At 36.8% G+C, this 17,830-nt stretch overlaps 1 protein-coding gene across 1 annotated transcript in view; it reads left to right on the forward strand.

Moving 5' to 3' along the window:
* Positions 1–218: 218 nt before the first annotated feature.
* Positions 219–17,830, forward strand: part of Maoa (monoamine oxidase A) — a 71,821-nt gene continuing 54,209 nt past the window's right edge. Inside the window, exons 1-2 of the mRNA XM_046453860.2 lie at positions 219–425; positions 17,399–17,493. Coding sequence (XP_046309816.1) covers positions 353–425; positions 17,399–17,493 — 168 coding nt within the window. The 5' untranslated portion in view covers positions 219–352. The remainder of the gene's footprint in view (positions 426–17,398; positions 17,494–17,830) is intronic.

Raw genomic sequence — 17,830 nt, forward strand, 5'->3', positions numbered from 1 at the left:
AATATCAATACAAGAGTCCGCCATGCCCTCAGTGCTCAGCACTCCCCGGAATTCGTTACAAATACCTCCTGTACCAAATAACACCCCCCGAGTGTCAGTACAAGAGCCCGCCCCGTTCTCAGCGCCCGGCTCCCCGCTGGTATCTCTGGAAGGATCAGCTCCGCCCCCAGGCGCTCCCCGAGTGTCAGCACCAGAGTCCGCCCCGCCTTCATTGCCCTACCCCTGGGTATCATTAGAAAGATTGGCTCCGCCCCCGGACGCCGGGCTAGAGGGGGTAAAAGGGTCCGCCTGGTCCTTGGCGGTCCCCACTCTTATACCCACGCCTCCGCCTCCGGAGAGTTCCAACCAAAGCATGGCGAGTCGGGAGAAAGCGAGTACCGCAGGCCACATGTTCGACGTAGTCGTGATAGGAGGCGGCATCTCAGGTCAGTGTGCACCATAGCGGTGGCCTGAGGGTCCCTGGCCTGCCTGGGGTGGGGGACTTGCAATGTGACTGTGGTATTTGGAGGTCTCTAATGTGCTTGGGAGAGTGTAACTGTGCCAGGGCTCCAAATCCTACAAGGTGGGAATGGGGGTTGGGTCCATTTTGCTAGTGGTGTGAACTGGGGGAGGGAGGCACAATTATTTTACTATTATTAAATACTAATATTTAACTCTTGCTGTGCAGTTACATTTAGCACTTTTTGTAGATTTTCTCAGTCCTTAGCAGTTCTATATGGTGGGTGCCAAATTTGCCATATTTCACAAAACCAAGCAACTGAAGTCTTGGGAGGAGACAGGTTTAATAACTGTCAGGAGATCAAATAGCCTAGCTGGGAAGTGGCTGAACCATTTTCTCTCATTTAAAACCCTCACTCCTAATTCCTGAGGTGGCTGCTTTACCTTACTGATTTCACATCCTTTGCTCTAAACAGAACTACGAATTTCTGTAGTATTGAGGTGGTGGTGGTAGTAGTAGTAGTAGTATCCAGTCCTGCTCTTCTCTAAAGCACTTTTCCTTAGAAAATTTGGTAGGTGAAGGGCAGGGAGATAGAATCCTTTAGGAAAAGGTAAAATTAAAAATTAAAAGGAAAGGTGAGCTCTTAGTTTCAACCTATTACTACTCCCATTTTTTCTGAACTTGCAGGAAGGTGTAGGGCTTTTATTGCCCAAGGGAATGTTTTTATGAAGCAGGCGCTGAGGGCAGCTTGTGTCCTTTTTCTAAGAGCTCTTACTGACTTGCATTTTGTCCCTTGGTTCTGGCTTGAGTTTGTGGTTGATCAAGTGAGTAGTGCATAAGGTTTTTGGGTATCTTCCTGAAAGCTTCATCATGATTAATACATTAAATTGCCATTAATATTGTTACATTTGGCAAAAATATTTCAAATTTAGAGATTGTGTTATGTTTCAGTCCTAGCTAGAATCCCACACTGACCTGTCCCCTCTCCCCAGGTGTTAGTAATTTCAAATATACCTATAGAATGTGATTTAGAAAGAAGGGGAAGAAAGGTGGAAGGGAGTAAATAAGGTACCCCAACAAGGAGCCATTTTTTTATGTGTGATCTTTTGACGAGGCTGAACATGTTCATATATTAATTTTGGATACAAATAGCTCAGGCTGTTCAGGATAAACAGTCTTGATCACCAGAGAAGAGGTTGACATGAACTGATGAACTGTTGCTTTGCAATTCCAGCCAGTTTGAGAAAAAACATGCATTTAGGTAGGAGCATCAGACGATAGCAGATTCTGATGGCGAGTAAGAAAAAGGAGCATTTCTATTGTTTCACCTTCATTCCTTTATTTATTCACTCCTTTAACAAACACTTGTTGACTGGTATTTTCAAACACCTTGTCCTTCTAGGCAAGCATTCTAGAAGCAATATGATTGTTGGTCACTGGAAAATTAATATGATGATAATTTGTAGGATTAATTGATTAGGGGTTCTGTCTCCTCTTCTGTCTATATATCACACAGTTTGGGGATCTTTCTGGGATTTTATTCTTACCTTTTTCTTTGCTTGTCTCCAGTATTCCTTTAAGAGTTTTATCTTTTGTTTTTCCCTCTGCCTGATTTATTGATCTTTCTCCTTTCTCCCACCTGATTCCCAATACTTGGTCATTATCAGATGTGGATTTAGCGTGTAGCTGATGAACCTTATGCTTTATAGCCTTACAGCTTGAAGTCCCTTCTGTTTCTTGTGCTAAATAAATAACAAGTTCCATACTGAATCTTCTTTTCACAATTTTGCTTTCTATTTTATAAAGAGAATGTCGAAATTATATAAGACCCCACCAAATTGGGATCTGTTCATAGTCATTATTAATTATTAATTTGTTCATTTCCATTTGGGACAAATAGAAGGCATTTCTTGAGCAGTAGTTCATGTCTTTATTCCAGAGGCCAGCTTCCTGTTCATCAGTGACAGTAGGAAAAGCACTTGGCTTCCTCAAATGTCATCTCTATCAGGCAGATCTGAGTAATTTTAATACCCAACCTGACCAGAAACATTTTTTTTCTGTCTGCAGTATATTTCCAGATGATTCACAACTAAAATAAAAGTAGATGCAAGTCTGGTTTCTGTTAGGTCCCATCATAGACTGGGTATTCCATGAACCAGCATTTTTTTCCCATACATTCTTGTGAACTCCAAAACACACATCCTCCTTGTATGTGCTTGGCCATATACCATGAAATAGTCTCTCTAGGTTTTAAATGCATTTGGATGTTCCTTTTAACTTTTGTTGAGACTTGAACACTTGTTAAGTTACCCGCACATTTATAACATATGACCAATACTTTGCATTTGCAGTGTCATTCCTAAATGTAACATCCAGAGGATACATATTCTCAATAATATTACTCAAAATCAATATATGATAATAGAATTATAACTATCTTTGTACAAATAATTGCACATCTTGTTATATCTCCGTTTATCATTAATAGAATAAAATGGAGTGTGTCTTACAGCCACAAAGCCCTTCTTTATGTTCACCCACTAGTTAAATAATTTTATATACTCTGTTAATAGTTGAAAGGGGAAACAGCCCTACTTAATTATTAGTATACTGGTTTCTTTTACTTACTTTGGCCCTTGTCCACCATCACCCATTATCTATCACCAAGAATTTTTAAAACTCTTCATGTTTTCTGTGACACTTTCAAATTCTGAATTTTTATATCACATTGATTGTTTTTTTTCCCTTCCTTTAACTGAGTTGATATTCTTGCGAACTTCTGGTTTTGAAATGATCTCAAGGTTCTGTGATTCATTACTTTTGAACTTTTGAGAACTTGTCCTCTCTTTCACAACGGAGAACTTCAACATTCTCTTATCTGTAGAAGGCTCCCACATCTCTAATTTGAATTCTTTTCTTTATCTCAACTTCTATCCTTTAGATTATCTTCCTGGATATTTGGAAATACTGTAGATTGACCATGTCCAAAAGCTACCATGTCTTTCAATTCAGCATCTCTTCCTTAGTTCCTTTTTTTTTTTTTTTTTGGTTTTTAGTGGGAGAAGGAGTTACTACTATTTTTTTCTATTATTCTTGATACATACTTTTTTTCTTTCATCCTCTACACCCCCTTATTTTTGGCGATGCTGGGGATCAAACCCACAGTCTGGCATACACTAAGCACACACTCTTCTGCAAAGCTACATTCCCAACTCCCCCATACTCTTTTAGCAGGTCTAGATTCTGTTTGGGGATATTCCTCTTTTGCTTCCCCTGTGACCATTCCTCTACCCTCATCTCCAGGGCAGAATTTTGACCCCTGAAGCCTACCTGATTATGATACTCTTCCCAGTTGTCACTCTTTACAGTAATAGCTCTCCCTTTGCATCTAACTTACACGCAGTATTCTCCAGGACTTGATTTACCTTAACCTCTTCTTTCATTATCTTGCTCATCTGTTTAGGACTTTTAGTGGTCTCCTATTACCAGCCTCTCAAGAACCCTTCATGTTCCCAATTATCTGGTCCCACTTTGGTAGACAAGTAGCATTTCCTACTCTACCCCAACTTGGACTTGAACTTTAGTCATGCTGCCTCTTGTTCTCAGTGCCACACTGTGTTTATTTTTTCCCTCATAACTTTCCTATTTTTTTCTTTTTTAACATGGAAATTCTTCTCTCTGTTCATTTATTTATATCCTATCCATCCTGCAATACTTGGAGGAAGATCCTTTCATTGATTACTCTGGCTCCCATTGACTCCACCATCCTCTTTGTAGAGCTTATAATCTGCATTTAACAATTTACACTCAATTTCTGCCTCTTATTTCTTGATTTATTTTAAGGATAGTGGTTGAGCCACTAATGTAAGATGTTTTTTATTTTTCTTGCTCATAAGCCAAGCTGCTACAAATAGAAAAAATGATAGAAGACCAGCAACAGATTTTTTTTAGTTATAGATGGACACAGTATCTTTATTTATTTTTATGTGGTGCTGAGGATCAAACCCAGTGCCTCACGCATGCCAGGAAAGCACTCTACCACTGAGCTATAACCCCAGCCCCAACAGATTTTAATATTTGCTCTTAACTGGGAATTTCTGAGATGTCTTTCTTTAAAGAGAAAAACAAGGAAAAGAGAAAAAAAACCCACCTCTAGGGGACAATGCATATTATCTTTCACAGGGCTGTTTAGAATTTCAGACTCCTTGCGTCTAAAGGGTTTTAAAAGCAATCTAGTTTGATCACCTAAGATTTTAATCCTCCTAACAGCATCTCCTTAATGATTATCTGACTATAGCTCTGAACACGTCTAGGGGAAAGTGAATGTTCTATTCCTCAAAGCAACTCATTACAAGCAGCAGTAGCTCTGGCTCCCGAACTTGTTCAGGCATTTTTGAGCCGCTACCATATGCTATGCAGTGGCTAGATCACAGGGATAGAGGTAGATAAAGATGAGTAAATAGCATCACTGCCCAGAAGGTTCCCCTATCCTCTTGGAAGAAGTAATCAAGTGGGCAAATAATTGACATGAATATAGTGAGATAGATATGAATGTTATGAACATGAACAACGTCCTGGGACCTTCAAAGAGAAGTAGGATTTTAACGGATAGGAATAGGAGGATGGAAAAAAGACATACCAAACAGGAAGGATTGGAGATGCACTAGTAAGGAGTCAGGAGAATGTAAGTCATACATGAACAGGGCTTAATATAAGCCCCCAGCAGAAATGCCAGGGAAGGAAAAGAGTTGCCCCCTGTGCCCCTAGGGATGTGATGCTGATAGCTATTGAGATGACCCTGGTGTGCCAACTCTGCCTGATTTTTGTGCCTGTGTGAACTGTGAATACTTAACAAAGGCACAGTGAAAACACCTTAGTCGTAGCACTGGAGTTTTAAAAATTCTGCAAAAAGTGTCTTGTATAAAGAGCTTTTAGTGTCCAAACAGTGTCTAAGCAATAGAATTGCCCCCCTTATTTTTTGTTTACGAGCTGAGCTCTACTAAAAGAATTGAAAGCACTAGCTGCCCAGAATTCAGTTTGTATAAAGCCAGCAAGGATTGGATTTTTCTCATCATCTGAGACAAAAAAGCCGTTTTGCAAGAAGAATGACTAATGTTCTTAGTTTCAAAAATTGAGTACACAACATATGACAGTTTCCCTTTTTGTTGAAATAAATCACTCATTTCTGCTAGGACCATTTTAGGCATTTTAACCCAGAGCTTGGCAGCACATGCTGTGTAGTATTACAGTGATTAAGAAAAGCTTCCATTTAAAAATGGTACTAATTTTTGATGACTTAGTTATTTGGATACCCTAAAGTTCAGTGCTCACTGAGAATTACTTTTGCATCTTTTAGGATACTTTTCCCCAGTTTATATATTTCTCATTAAAAACAAACTAGGAGACTTTTACTTTCCTGTGTAAATTTTTTCTATGCTGAACAACGAATACAAGAATTACATTTATTTGGGTTCTGATTTTTTTTTTTTAATCTTCATGGTCAAATGAGTTTTTGAATAAATCTGACATTTAATGGGCAGTTTTAGCATTTAGTCAATATTAATTGATTTGAATTTATACATAATCCTCAGGTCATGTGAGAAATTCTTTTTAATAGTAGATCTAAGTAGAGTATAATTTCATGAATCACAGAGACCAATGATGGAGAAATATATTGTCAAATATTGGCTCATAAAATCTGTGAAATTATGGCATAGAAATGTTTTAACATATGAAAAATCTTGTAGTATTTGGTCTCAGATATACCCAGAAAAACTGGAGTTGTATTTTAGTTTTATATCACATACAGGAGTTTGCAGGATTTCTCAGCCCTGTAATTTAGAAAGTATAGACACCCTATCAGTACTTATCTAAAGACTATACTTGCATATAAGAAATTGATGGATTTCATAATGTAAAGTTTTTTTTTAGGTTTAAGTGATTAGAACTTCATAAAATGCATTAAAATATTTTCTAAATGTTGTGTTGGAGACAACTTGACTTTTAGGACTAATTTTCCACTTTATTTAAAGTCAAAATTATTTTACATTTTTACCAGCAATTTTTATTTTCCTTTGGGTGACTTATTCCCAGTTATATTGTCATCTATCATTGTGTATTAGGGAAATTTAAAGTCTTTGTCTCATCGTTTTGTGCCGCAGTCTGGCTGGGCACACAATCACGAGCCACCACACAGCTTGTAGATTCAAACAGCAACTCTTTATTCCCGAACTCACACCAGCCGTCTACAATCACGTTCTGGGGAAATCCACGTTCTCTGCCCAAATCCACTCCACTGGGCTTCTATCTCCAAAATATACTGTCTGAATCCCGTGAGAACTCAAGGGGAACTCAGGCAGCAAGATACGCCCTATTCCCAGCAGGAATAATCTTAAACCTTAAACCTGGAACCTAAACTGGGAACGCCCTAAACACGATTATCTTAAAACCTGGAACACCCTAATCTGCCTTGGTCCTTGAGCAAGGTCACCTACATTCAATGTCACTGCAACATGTCAGCAACATGGGGTACGCTGGCAAGGAAATTGTCATACCTACTTGGCTAATGGCTCCCAGCAGTTTTGTAATTTAAGAGATTGCATTAAATTATATATGATATATCTTTCAGTATCTCTTTTGGTAATTAGTCAGCTTCATCAAGGTCCATATCTTTAGCTTTTTTTTTTTTTTAGGACCCCGTCTTAAACATTTTTTTTTCTTCCATGCTTCATTATGGAGAGGATTTGAATAATCTCACATGTTGACATCTTCCACTAACTTAAATAGGGTGCCTGACTCTCTGCACAAGTGCTCATTCACACCTTCCTGGTGGCTTCTTTGAGTTTTTATTTAAAATCCCTTTTCCTGTTGTTGCTAGGCCAAAGTAAACAAAGCTGCAATTATTAACAACATTTAATTGATTGAATAAGTAAGAGTGTCAATAAGAACTTTAACACCAGATGATAGATAAGCTTTGAGAGTTGAGTTAATTACATATTAACCATGTCCAAGAATCAAAGAATGACTTCCCATAAGAGATCAAAGTGACTGGACAGGAAGCTCAGAGGGATAAGTGAATTACCAAATGCTACAGAATTCTTCATGACATAATTGGCCTTGGGCCCCTACAATACTGGCTACCAGGATAGTGTTTTTTCTATTCCCGACCTCTTTGGATTTGCCCTATAGGCATATTCATAGATCTCCACTAAACATTATTATGTTTTACTTTGAGATTTTATGCTCTAAAATGTTGTAACTGTTGCTTGACTGTAATTTATACATTAGACTATATTACACCAGAAGTTATTACATTGTGACTATTTAAATTTCAAAATATGGGGCAACCTATTAGGTATAATTATTTTCATGTGATAAACTCATTTAATTTTTAAATTAGTATGTTTAATATGTAGAGGTTTAACAGTTTTGATCAGTGATTCTTAACCTTTTGGAGCAAATGTACCTTTGAAAATCTGATGAAAGCTATTAGACCTTTTCACAAAAAGAAAAAAAAAAGCACGTTTTTGTACATAGACATTTTCCCCCATACCAGCCCAATATCTTATGTTCTGGAAACCTCTTCATTGTCAATGTCCCTGTAGTATAATTATTTGTGGCCAATACTGAAATTTCACAGAAGTGGTAAAAATAATTAAAAACATTATATCATGGGACAGTTAATGGTAATGTATTAGACCATGATGAAAACAGTCAAAACATTCAAGCCAAAACTAAGGCACCTGTGTTTTATAATTTAAATAAGCCCATGACAAATAGAGAAAAACCTAACATGTTTTGAAAAGAAAAAATTAGGGAGAAATGGAAAGGTAATGGAAGACTGTTGTGGTTGACGTGATTGATTACTTTTAGTAGTTTCCCAATATAGGTATTTAAAGATTTTTATATATTGAAGTCATTGATATTACATATGCATTTATGATTTACCATGCATTTGTATTTGCTTACAAATATCGTTGGCCATTGAAAGCATTTGAAAAAATTTAGATGTACATGGAAGAGGAAAGTTTTGGTCAGAGGGTATTCTCTAATTCATGTGTCAGCCCATTTGTCTATCCATGACTCATGTGAAACCCAGTGTCCCTCTATGCAGCATGGGTTGGTTATAGCTATGAGCCTGAAGTGCTGTTGATACAGGTTGAGCATCCCTAATCTGGAAATTCAAAACATATTTTGCCAAAGTGAGTTTTGAGGATTTTTTTCAAAGTGTCTGAAATGCTCCATAATCTGAAACTTTCTGAGCATTAACATGATGTTGCAGGTGGAAAATTCCTGTACCTGACCTCATGTGATAAGTTGCAATCAAAGCAGACACATGAAAGGTACTTTATAAAACTACCTTAAGGCAATTGTGTATAAGGTGTATATGAAACATAAATGAATTTTTGTTTAGACTTTGATCCCATTCCCAAGATAGGTCATTATGTATATGCAAATATAACACTATCTGAAAAAAAATCCAAAATCTAAAACACTTTGGGCCCAAGCATTTTGGATAAGGGATACTCAACCTGTACCCAAGGTTGGATCAGAAGTTCTGTGGGGGCAAAGAGAAGGGAGTAGTTAATTATACATAGAGTAAATGATAGGAAAAATAATTCATTGAGAAAGTTATGCTTGATGGTAGTGTCATTGATTTTTAAATAGATTCTGAAATGTATTTAAATGGACATTTAAGGTGACTATTTCCAAATTAAATGAGTTAGCTGTAAGCTGTGGCTTAAAGATCTCTCCGTGCGTTGCCTGCATTTATTTGTTCAATATTCATCAATTGAGTGCTCATTATGGACTGTGAATAAAAGTTGTGGGTTTTGCTTTTTTCTTGCTTTGGGAACATTGCCTTGAAAATATAAGTGTGAGCTGATATTTGTCTGTATTTTTTATTGTCCTTATAGTGTTCATTCCAAGAGTCCCAGTGTGCAGTGTGCGAGAATTCTGTTGGCCAGGGACAAGTAATAAAGACTTAATTTAAAAATGTATTATGCAATTTACTCTATAAACATTCCTGGGTGGTGATGAATGTTACCGTTTAAAAAATGTCACTTTTAGGGATAAAGAAGAACTATGTGATATGGCAGAACATAAGTTATAGCTACACCAAAACTTTGCTCTAATACTCTTGGCTTGTTCTGTAGGCATTGTTCACCTAGGGCCCTGCTTATGAAATTTATTACTATAATTGTTGAATAATCATATAAGATATGAAACTATCTTTTACCAATGGTGTATTTGTCAGTATGTTTTGAGGCATCATTTTTCAGAAAGGTATCACCCCTTGTAGGTGGAAAAATTGAGTTTAGTCTTTTTTCCCCTGTAGGACTTCTCAGGGCCTTTAATATACCAGTGTTCTCTGAGAATTTCTCAGAAGGAGAAACAGTGTAAGGTCTCCCAACTTCATTGATAGTTTTCCCTGAAGCATCTTGCTTAAGGACTAGTGTTCCAAAAAACATTTTGAGAACTGTGACTTTAAACTACAGCTCATCCTAGTATGCAAAATATGAGTTTGGCTGGGTAGAATGCTCATGCTTAAAAAATTAAACAAAAAAGGCATGCTGTCCATCTACAACAATAAACTTTTAAAAAAACTGTACTAGTGGTATTTAAAATTTAAGTTTCAATGAAAGAAGGGGGACAAATAATGAATTAATGGATAATTGCATTCCCTAACTTGAGTGAGACCCATTTATCTAAAGTGAAGATGAATGTTGAACAATAATCAAATAAATTAGGACTGTCTAGACAGCCAGTCTGTTGAATTCAGGGCATATTGAACTTAATTGTTAGCTTTCTTCTATTTATCATTTGAGACAACCATATCTGTTTAGTTTATTAAAGGTGAAGGATTATGAGCTTTCCTTTGGCCTTTTAAAAAGCAGAGAATGGTTTCTCTCAAAAAAATCAAAGATGCAGATGGATATAGATATAGATATAGATTAGATAGTTCAATAGGTAGATAAATAGGAATGGTGTATGTGTCAGAGACAAGTTTATATGTACATTGATATTCTCTGTTCTCTTCTGCCAGAAAGTACAATACTGCTTTAAGGATCTAAAACTGTATTAGTGGGCTGGGGCTATAGCTCAGTGGCAGAGCGTTTTCCTAGCATGTGTGAGGCACTGGGTTTGATCCTTAGCCCTGAATAAAAAATAAATAAAGGCATGCTGTCCATCTACAACTATAAATTAAAAAACTATATTAGTGGTATTTAAAATCTGCTGACTAATGCATAAAGGTTAAAATGACCTGACACCCTATTCTTTTCAATCTGTCTTGGTTGCTTGAGATAAAGACAATCTAAGTAGCATTGGACATTTCCCTGTCACCCTCATCATCCTTATGAGCATTGTTTTGATTTTTTAGCATGTGGTCCTTCTATTGTTGCAACAAGTATTTGAATACATGAAACTTGGCAGGCTCTATTCTAGGGATACAAGGTTATATAATACATTTCTGTTCTCAAAAAGTTTATAACACACAATTAGCCTTTTAAGGCATCTCAACTGATACTTCTAAAACAGGATGATTACTATTTCCCCATAATTCATTTTACCTTAGCTGTTTCCAACTTAGTAAGTGGTACCATCATTTACCTAGTTGCCCAGGTCAAAAATCTTGGAGCCATTCTTGACTTCTCTTTTTGGCATACACCACAGCCATTCAAATGGCAAACCTCGCTGGGTTAGCCTCAAAATATGCCCCTAGTCTGACCACTTCCCCCCACTGCAACCACAGCCACTCTCATTCAAACTATTGTGGTCTATTGCCCTTGTCCAAGCCACCATGATTCCTTTCCCAGAGATCTGCCTCTTATTTAGTCTCCCTCCTCCCCTCCTCTCTTCTTCCTTATTGTCTGCTTTCCTCACAGCAACCAGGATGGTATTTTTTTTTTTTTAGTTACACATGACATTACAATGATCTTGGCAATTCATACATTTGAATCAATTGGGGTATAATTTCCAGGATGGTCTTTTAAAAAGATAAGATAAACCACCCCTCTACTTTTTTAATATTTATTTTTTAGTTTTCGGTGGACACAACATCTTTATTTTATTTTATTTTTTTATGTGGTGCTTAGGATCGAACCCAGTGCCCCGTGCATGCCAGGCAAGCGCGCTACCACTTGAGCCACATCCCCAGCCCCACCCCTCTACTTTTAATCTTCAATGGCTCCCCCATCATGCTTAGACCAAAACCCAGAGACTTTGCCAAAATGTACACGGTATGATGTCATTTTGTATCTTCTTAGTCTGGTTTCATCTTCTCACTCGAATGAGTGGCTGTGCTAGCCTCTTTGTTGTTCTTTGAGCACATCAAACTTGTTTTTATCTTCCCCCATATACTTGCATGGCTCACTTCCTTACTTCATTAAAGTCTGCTTTAATGTCACTTCTAAGTGATGACCCTATCTAAAGAAGCACTCCCTACTCCTGTTATACTTCTTTCCCTTTGCTTTGATTTATCTTCATAGAACTAAATATTTCATTAATATTTTATAACACTTAATATTTGTTTATTTGCCTATCTTACCTGAATATAAGATTTGTGAGTGCTTGCTTATATTCATCTCTGCATCACAACATCTAAGACAGTGATTAGGAACTAGTTAGGAGCACAGTGTTATTTGTTGGCTGAAGGAATGAATTCAGGTAGTTTTATTATACTTGGTGAAGGTTTTAAAATAAGTAATTGGCTAGTACCTTCCATATGATGTTAATTACTACATCATTTCTGACCTTAATGCCGCTATGTTGTCACCATAAGCATGGGTGTCAAGCTAATCATGGCAAAAGTCCCGGAAGCCTTCCCAAATCACCCCTAGCAAGCTGGCTTTAGTGTCTCCATAGCACCTTTTGTATTCCATTATTATACTCTGGAACACAATGAACTTGTTCATGTATTTATCTTATAGAACAACCCTGAGAAATCCTGTGTACATCCCAAGGAATTTCTTTCCCATAGAATACACTTTGGGAAAACCTGAATTAGAGTAATCAGGACCAGGGAAGTAGTACTTAAGATAGTACCTGAAATTACAAAAGGTGATCAACACTACCTAGAATAGCATAAAGAAATTTTAGGATTGAAGCAAAACCACGAGCCTTAGAAAACTGGTCATCAGTGACCTTACGGATGATAGTGATGATGACAGCTCACAATAATATAACATTTACTACATACCGATCACTTGACTGAGTAATTATGTGTTACCTTGTTTAATCCTAATATTAGACACCAGGAAAGAGCCATTATTATTATCTCCTTTTACAGATTAAAAAGGCTGAAGAAACATTACTAGGATTATCACACACTCTATAGTGGAAACTCTTCCAAAAATACACTTGACCCTCTGTATCCATAGGTTCCACCTTTTCATATTTAACTTCTCTTGGACCAAAAAACATTTGAGAAAAAAATACCATCTGTACAAAACATGTGCATATTTTTTCTTATAATTATTCCCTAAACAATATACCATAATAACTATTTACATGGCATTGTAATTAGTGTTACAAGTAATCTAGAGATGATTTAAAGTATATGGAAGATGTGCATAGGTTATATGCAATTGAATATCATTTTATATAGGGGACTTGAGTATCCATATATTTTGGTATCCATGAGCATCTTGGAAACAATCCCTCAAAGATACTGAAAATATTAAGAGAATCAAATAGGAACCTGCACCAGGCATGTTTTATTTCACTAATTTATTATAGGATTTTTGTTTTATTATTTTTTTAGCTGTGAATGCCCTTCAGTAGGAACGCATACCATTGAATTTGTGAGGGTTTTTGAATTGCAATCTCTGAAGAAGGTCCCATTCATTAATAAATTATTTCAACAAAATAATTTATTTTGTTTCCTGATGGTCCACTGTGTGCCAGGCTCTGGAAATATAGCAGTAAGCACAACAAGTAAAGACCTTATTTTCACAGTGGCTTAATTAAATAATTATAGAAAGTGTGTGTGTGTGTACACATGTGCATGGTGCCAGGTAATGATGTGTTCTAAGGAGAAAAATATAGGTAGTTGAAACAGAGTATGACAGGTGACTATATTGTTTGTCTATAATGATAGTGGGGCCACTGAGCATTTTTCATGAGCATTTTTCATATTTCATGATTTGTTGTATGGAGGAAATGGAGACAGCAGATCATGTGTTATAGAAGAAAATCAGAAAGCATACAGGAACTGGAAAGAGTGGCATGAGTCAATGGAGAAATTTCATCTTTTCCTCTGGCAATATGAATTTGCTTAAAGAAATAAGAAAAAAAACAGAGGAAACTTGCAAGGTAGAGAAGGCAGGGATATGTGTGGAAGCTAGGTTCCATCCTAAAAGGATGCCTGAGATTTATAGCCCAGGGAGAAAAGTGTAATTTTCCTGAAGGAATCACCACAGATATTAAATCCCAAGGTGTGCCATATAGGTAAAATCACTTCCTATATCATTTATCAGGGAACAATAGCCATTCCAGGATGTTGGAAGCACTGTAGAATCTATGGAAGCAGTTTCCATGAACAGTGGCTTTAAGAAGCTGGAGCTTGGTTTGAGGTTGCCATGACAACACCTCTGCTGGCTGCAAGCAACCTCTCACCCAGGCTCTTCTGATCTAATAACCAGGGCTATCATTGCCTGAACTCTTAATAAGGTGTACTGTTAGCAGACTTCCTTAAAAAAGAAAAACCCTCTCTAAGAAATTCTTCAATATTTTGGTTTCTGTAAAACCCAAATGATTGAAGAGAGTGACATCAGGAGAAGAATTGTATCATTTTAAATTCATCAGCCCTATTTAAAATACTGCAACAAGCCAGGCATGGTAGTGCATGCCTATAATCCCAGCCACTCAGGAGGCTGAAGCAGGAGGATCATCAAGTTTGAGGCTAGCCTCTGCAACTTAGCAAAACCCTGTCTCAAAATAAAAAGGACTGAGGATGTAGCACTGTGGTAGAGCACCCCTGGGTTTATTCCCCAGTAACACAAAGATAAATAAATAGATAAAAATATAATAGTGCAATATGATTAAAGTTTTACCTATGCCATGACCCATAGTTTTCAAGTTTTTGCTTTTGAAAGTAAGTCAGATCACCTTATTCACACCATAAGACTTTAACAAACTATAAATGTAGTCTCTCTCTCTCTCTCTCTCTCTTGCATTTATGACTGTGGTTTCTCTGGGCTCTGTACACTCAAAGAAAACCACAGGACACTTGTGGGTCCTGGGACCTTTACTCCTAATTACCTCTGTTTGCCATGATTTGAGAGAGGGCTCCATAGATTTTAATATGTCCACTTAGACCTCTTCCCTCAAAAACACAGGTGGGAGAATTATAGGCTTTTGACACACTTTTGACTATGAACTGCTTTCCAAGTTGGCCCCTCGGCTCCTACAACATAGTGAATGTCATAAATACTTGCTGATTTAATAGACAATCATGTTGTAGTGTGAAATCACACTTATGGTCTGAAATCCACACTCATGGTCTGAAATCCACACACATACACATACCATGGAATCCCAAATGCTGCAAAACAGGTGCCTTCTACCCACCCCCACCCAGGTTAACCTTGAGGAGGTGTAGGTTTCTTACTCTGTATTCTATGTGGACATTAATTGATAGAAAAATGAGAGAAAGGAAAAGCTACAATACACATTGCTTTTAGATTTGCTTTAGCAATCTGTCTTACTTAGAAACAAAATGAGATTCAAGGTGGGATTTTTTTCTCGTTTAATAATAAATGTGAAAAATTAAACATTGGTTATAAAATCTATTTTTATAGTAGTCACATTTTATTTGATGACTTGTCTTCAAACTTAAGAGCCTTTCCCAACAATTTGATTCTGTTTACCAAAATATCCTAAATAAACATTTTGAAAGATTATGGCAAAAGTCCCTAAACTAATCCAGTTGGGATATTTTTTTCTACAGGTGATCTTTGAATTTTATAGTGAAAAGGAGAGGGTGGAATGCATAATGATATACAAAATAAGTATAAAAAGGAGTTAGTCTTCTGAGTAGTGATTGTTTATTGCTGGAACCGAAAGGCATTTACCAAGCTCATTTGGAGTTAACATGCTAGATTAGGTTTTATTAAGGCTCTGTGTAGGGTATGAAGAATCAGATCCTTTGCTTTTTGAGTTTGGTTATGGTCATATCAGCCACTTGTTTTTCTTATCTGGAATACAGGAATAATCAAAAATACTCGGAGGGATGGGTGTAACAGGCAACAAGGGAAGACATTTAGCATGGATCTGCAGGCTACTGTGGAGATGCTTCCATGGGCACAACTACTACAGGTCCTGCTAATAAATGCTAGATTCTTTTGTATATAATTTTTCAAAATGTTATTAGTTTCTTATAATTCTCCAAAGGTAGACAATGAGAGTTTTTGTTTGGTATTGTTGTAAACTCATGGATTTAAGTTGCTGTAGTTATTTTTATTTGATATTCAAATTGTTCCATCTTTGGACAGTGGAAGTTTATACAGGCAGGCTCTTGAATCTTTTTGACATAATTCTAGTACTCTGATAGTGTTCTTGCTTTCTAGTATAATTTAATGTTAAAGGCTCATCTTGTACATTTCCTGCCTCAGATATATAATAGGTCACCATAGTGATAAGTGAAATTTTAGAAATCAAAAGCTGGGTGTTTGGAATGCTCATTGCTACTGGGTAGGTTATTTTTTCTAGCCCTTCTCATTGGATGGGATGAGGAAATATTTTTTATTGAATGTATACAGATATGATACCAAAAATTCCTACTCATACTTAGGACTATATTTTTACTTAATCTCATCTTCTTTACATCTGCATTTTTTTATCTCCATGCCCAAAATCCTTCTTAATGACAGCTGTAAAGATGTAGAACATAACTGCTCATGCCTTAGATAAAGTGTATGCATAACCATCTTTCCAAAAAGTACAGTAGGGAAATGGGAGTGAAAGAGTAACTTTTGGCAGAGGCCTGACAGCAGTCCCTTAGCTAAGTGATCAGATCAAGGTCAACATCAGTAATCAATCAATTAATAATTTATTTATTTACTTATTTATGTTAGTTATGGCACTGAGGATTGAACTCAGAGGCTTAGCATGCTAGGCACACACTCTACCATTGAGCTACATCCCCAGTTCTTTTTAAAAAATTTTGACACAGAGTGTCACTTATTTGCCCAGGCTGGTCTCAAACTTGTGATCCTCCTGCCTCAGTCTTCCAGATAGCTGGGATTACAGGTGGGTGCCACCAAACTTGTGGTATCAGGCTCTCTTAATATAATGTTAATCTACTACATTGTGCTCAACATTTATGATGTTACTATGTTAGTTCAAAAATATTATATCTTTATTAAAAACTTTTATTTACAGATTAAAACCTGTTCTCAGTTTTGTTTGAATCCATTTAATGAAGTATGAAGCATGATTCCTGTCTTTTGGTAACTTAGAATCTAGTGAGGGAAACTAGATCTAGGAAGAATGTCATCCTGATATAAACCAGAAGAGATAATCATATGGGATTTTAAGTTAAGCCATAGATATACTGAGAGCTGGGGTAACCAGGGAGAATCTTCAGGAAAGTATACACTTCTGTTTATATGTTCAGAATTTCTGGACATGGGACTTAGAAAATTCCCTAAACATAATTTGATTTTTACCAGAAAACAAGATACATATTATCAAAATTATTACATTTTTGTAAACCAAGATGATTGAATTAGGAGATTTTTGAATCCCTTATGTTAGATAATAAAGTAAATAACTTAGTAAAATTCAGCAACTGTGTAATAAAATTCAGTTAATCAGTGTGGACAGAATTTCTTAGAAAAAAACATCAAAATCAATGGAGTATGTGCAATGCCCTGCACTCATTTTATGGGTAGACCTGGTTAAATCTTGTATGTCTAGCATTTAGATGTTAATAGTTCTCTTTTGTTTTCCCTTTAGGATTGGCTGCTGCCAAACTCTTATCTGAACATGAAGTTAATGTTTTGGTTTTAGAAGCTCGGGACAGAGTTGGAGGAAGAACATACACTGTGAGGGTAAGTGATTTTAATACTTGCATATGATTTATCTCACTCAAAACTGTAAGTGATCTGGGCATGGTGGCTCATGCCTGTAATCCCAGCAGTTTGGGAGGCTGAGGCGGGAGGATTGTGAATTCAAAGCCAGCCTCACCAAAAGCAAGGTGCTAAGCAACTCAGTGAGACCCTGTCTCTAAATAAAATACAAAATAGGGCTGGGGATGGGGCTCAGTAGTTGCATGCCCCTGAGTTCGATCTCTGGTAACCCCCTAAAAATAGAATTGGAGCCTTTGGAAGTCACAGAACTGGAAGAAATATTAAGAATTCATGCATTTAAGCCATTTGTCCTCCATAG

Source organism: Marmota monax, unplaced genomic scaffold (genome assembly GCF_021218885.2).
Source record: "Marmota monax isolate L192 unplaced genomic scaffold, Marmota_monax_Labrador192_F-V1.1 WCK01_AAM20220418_F8-fsc00182, whole genome shotgun sequence".
NCBI classification, from domain to species: Eukaryota; Metazoa; Chordata; class Mammalia; order Rodentia; family Sciuridae; genus Marmota; species Marmota monax.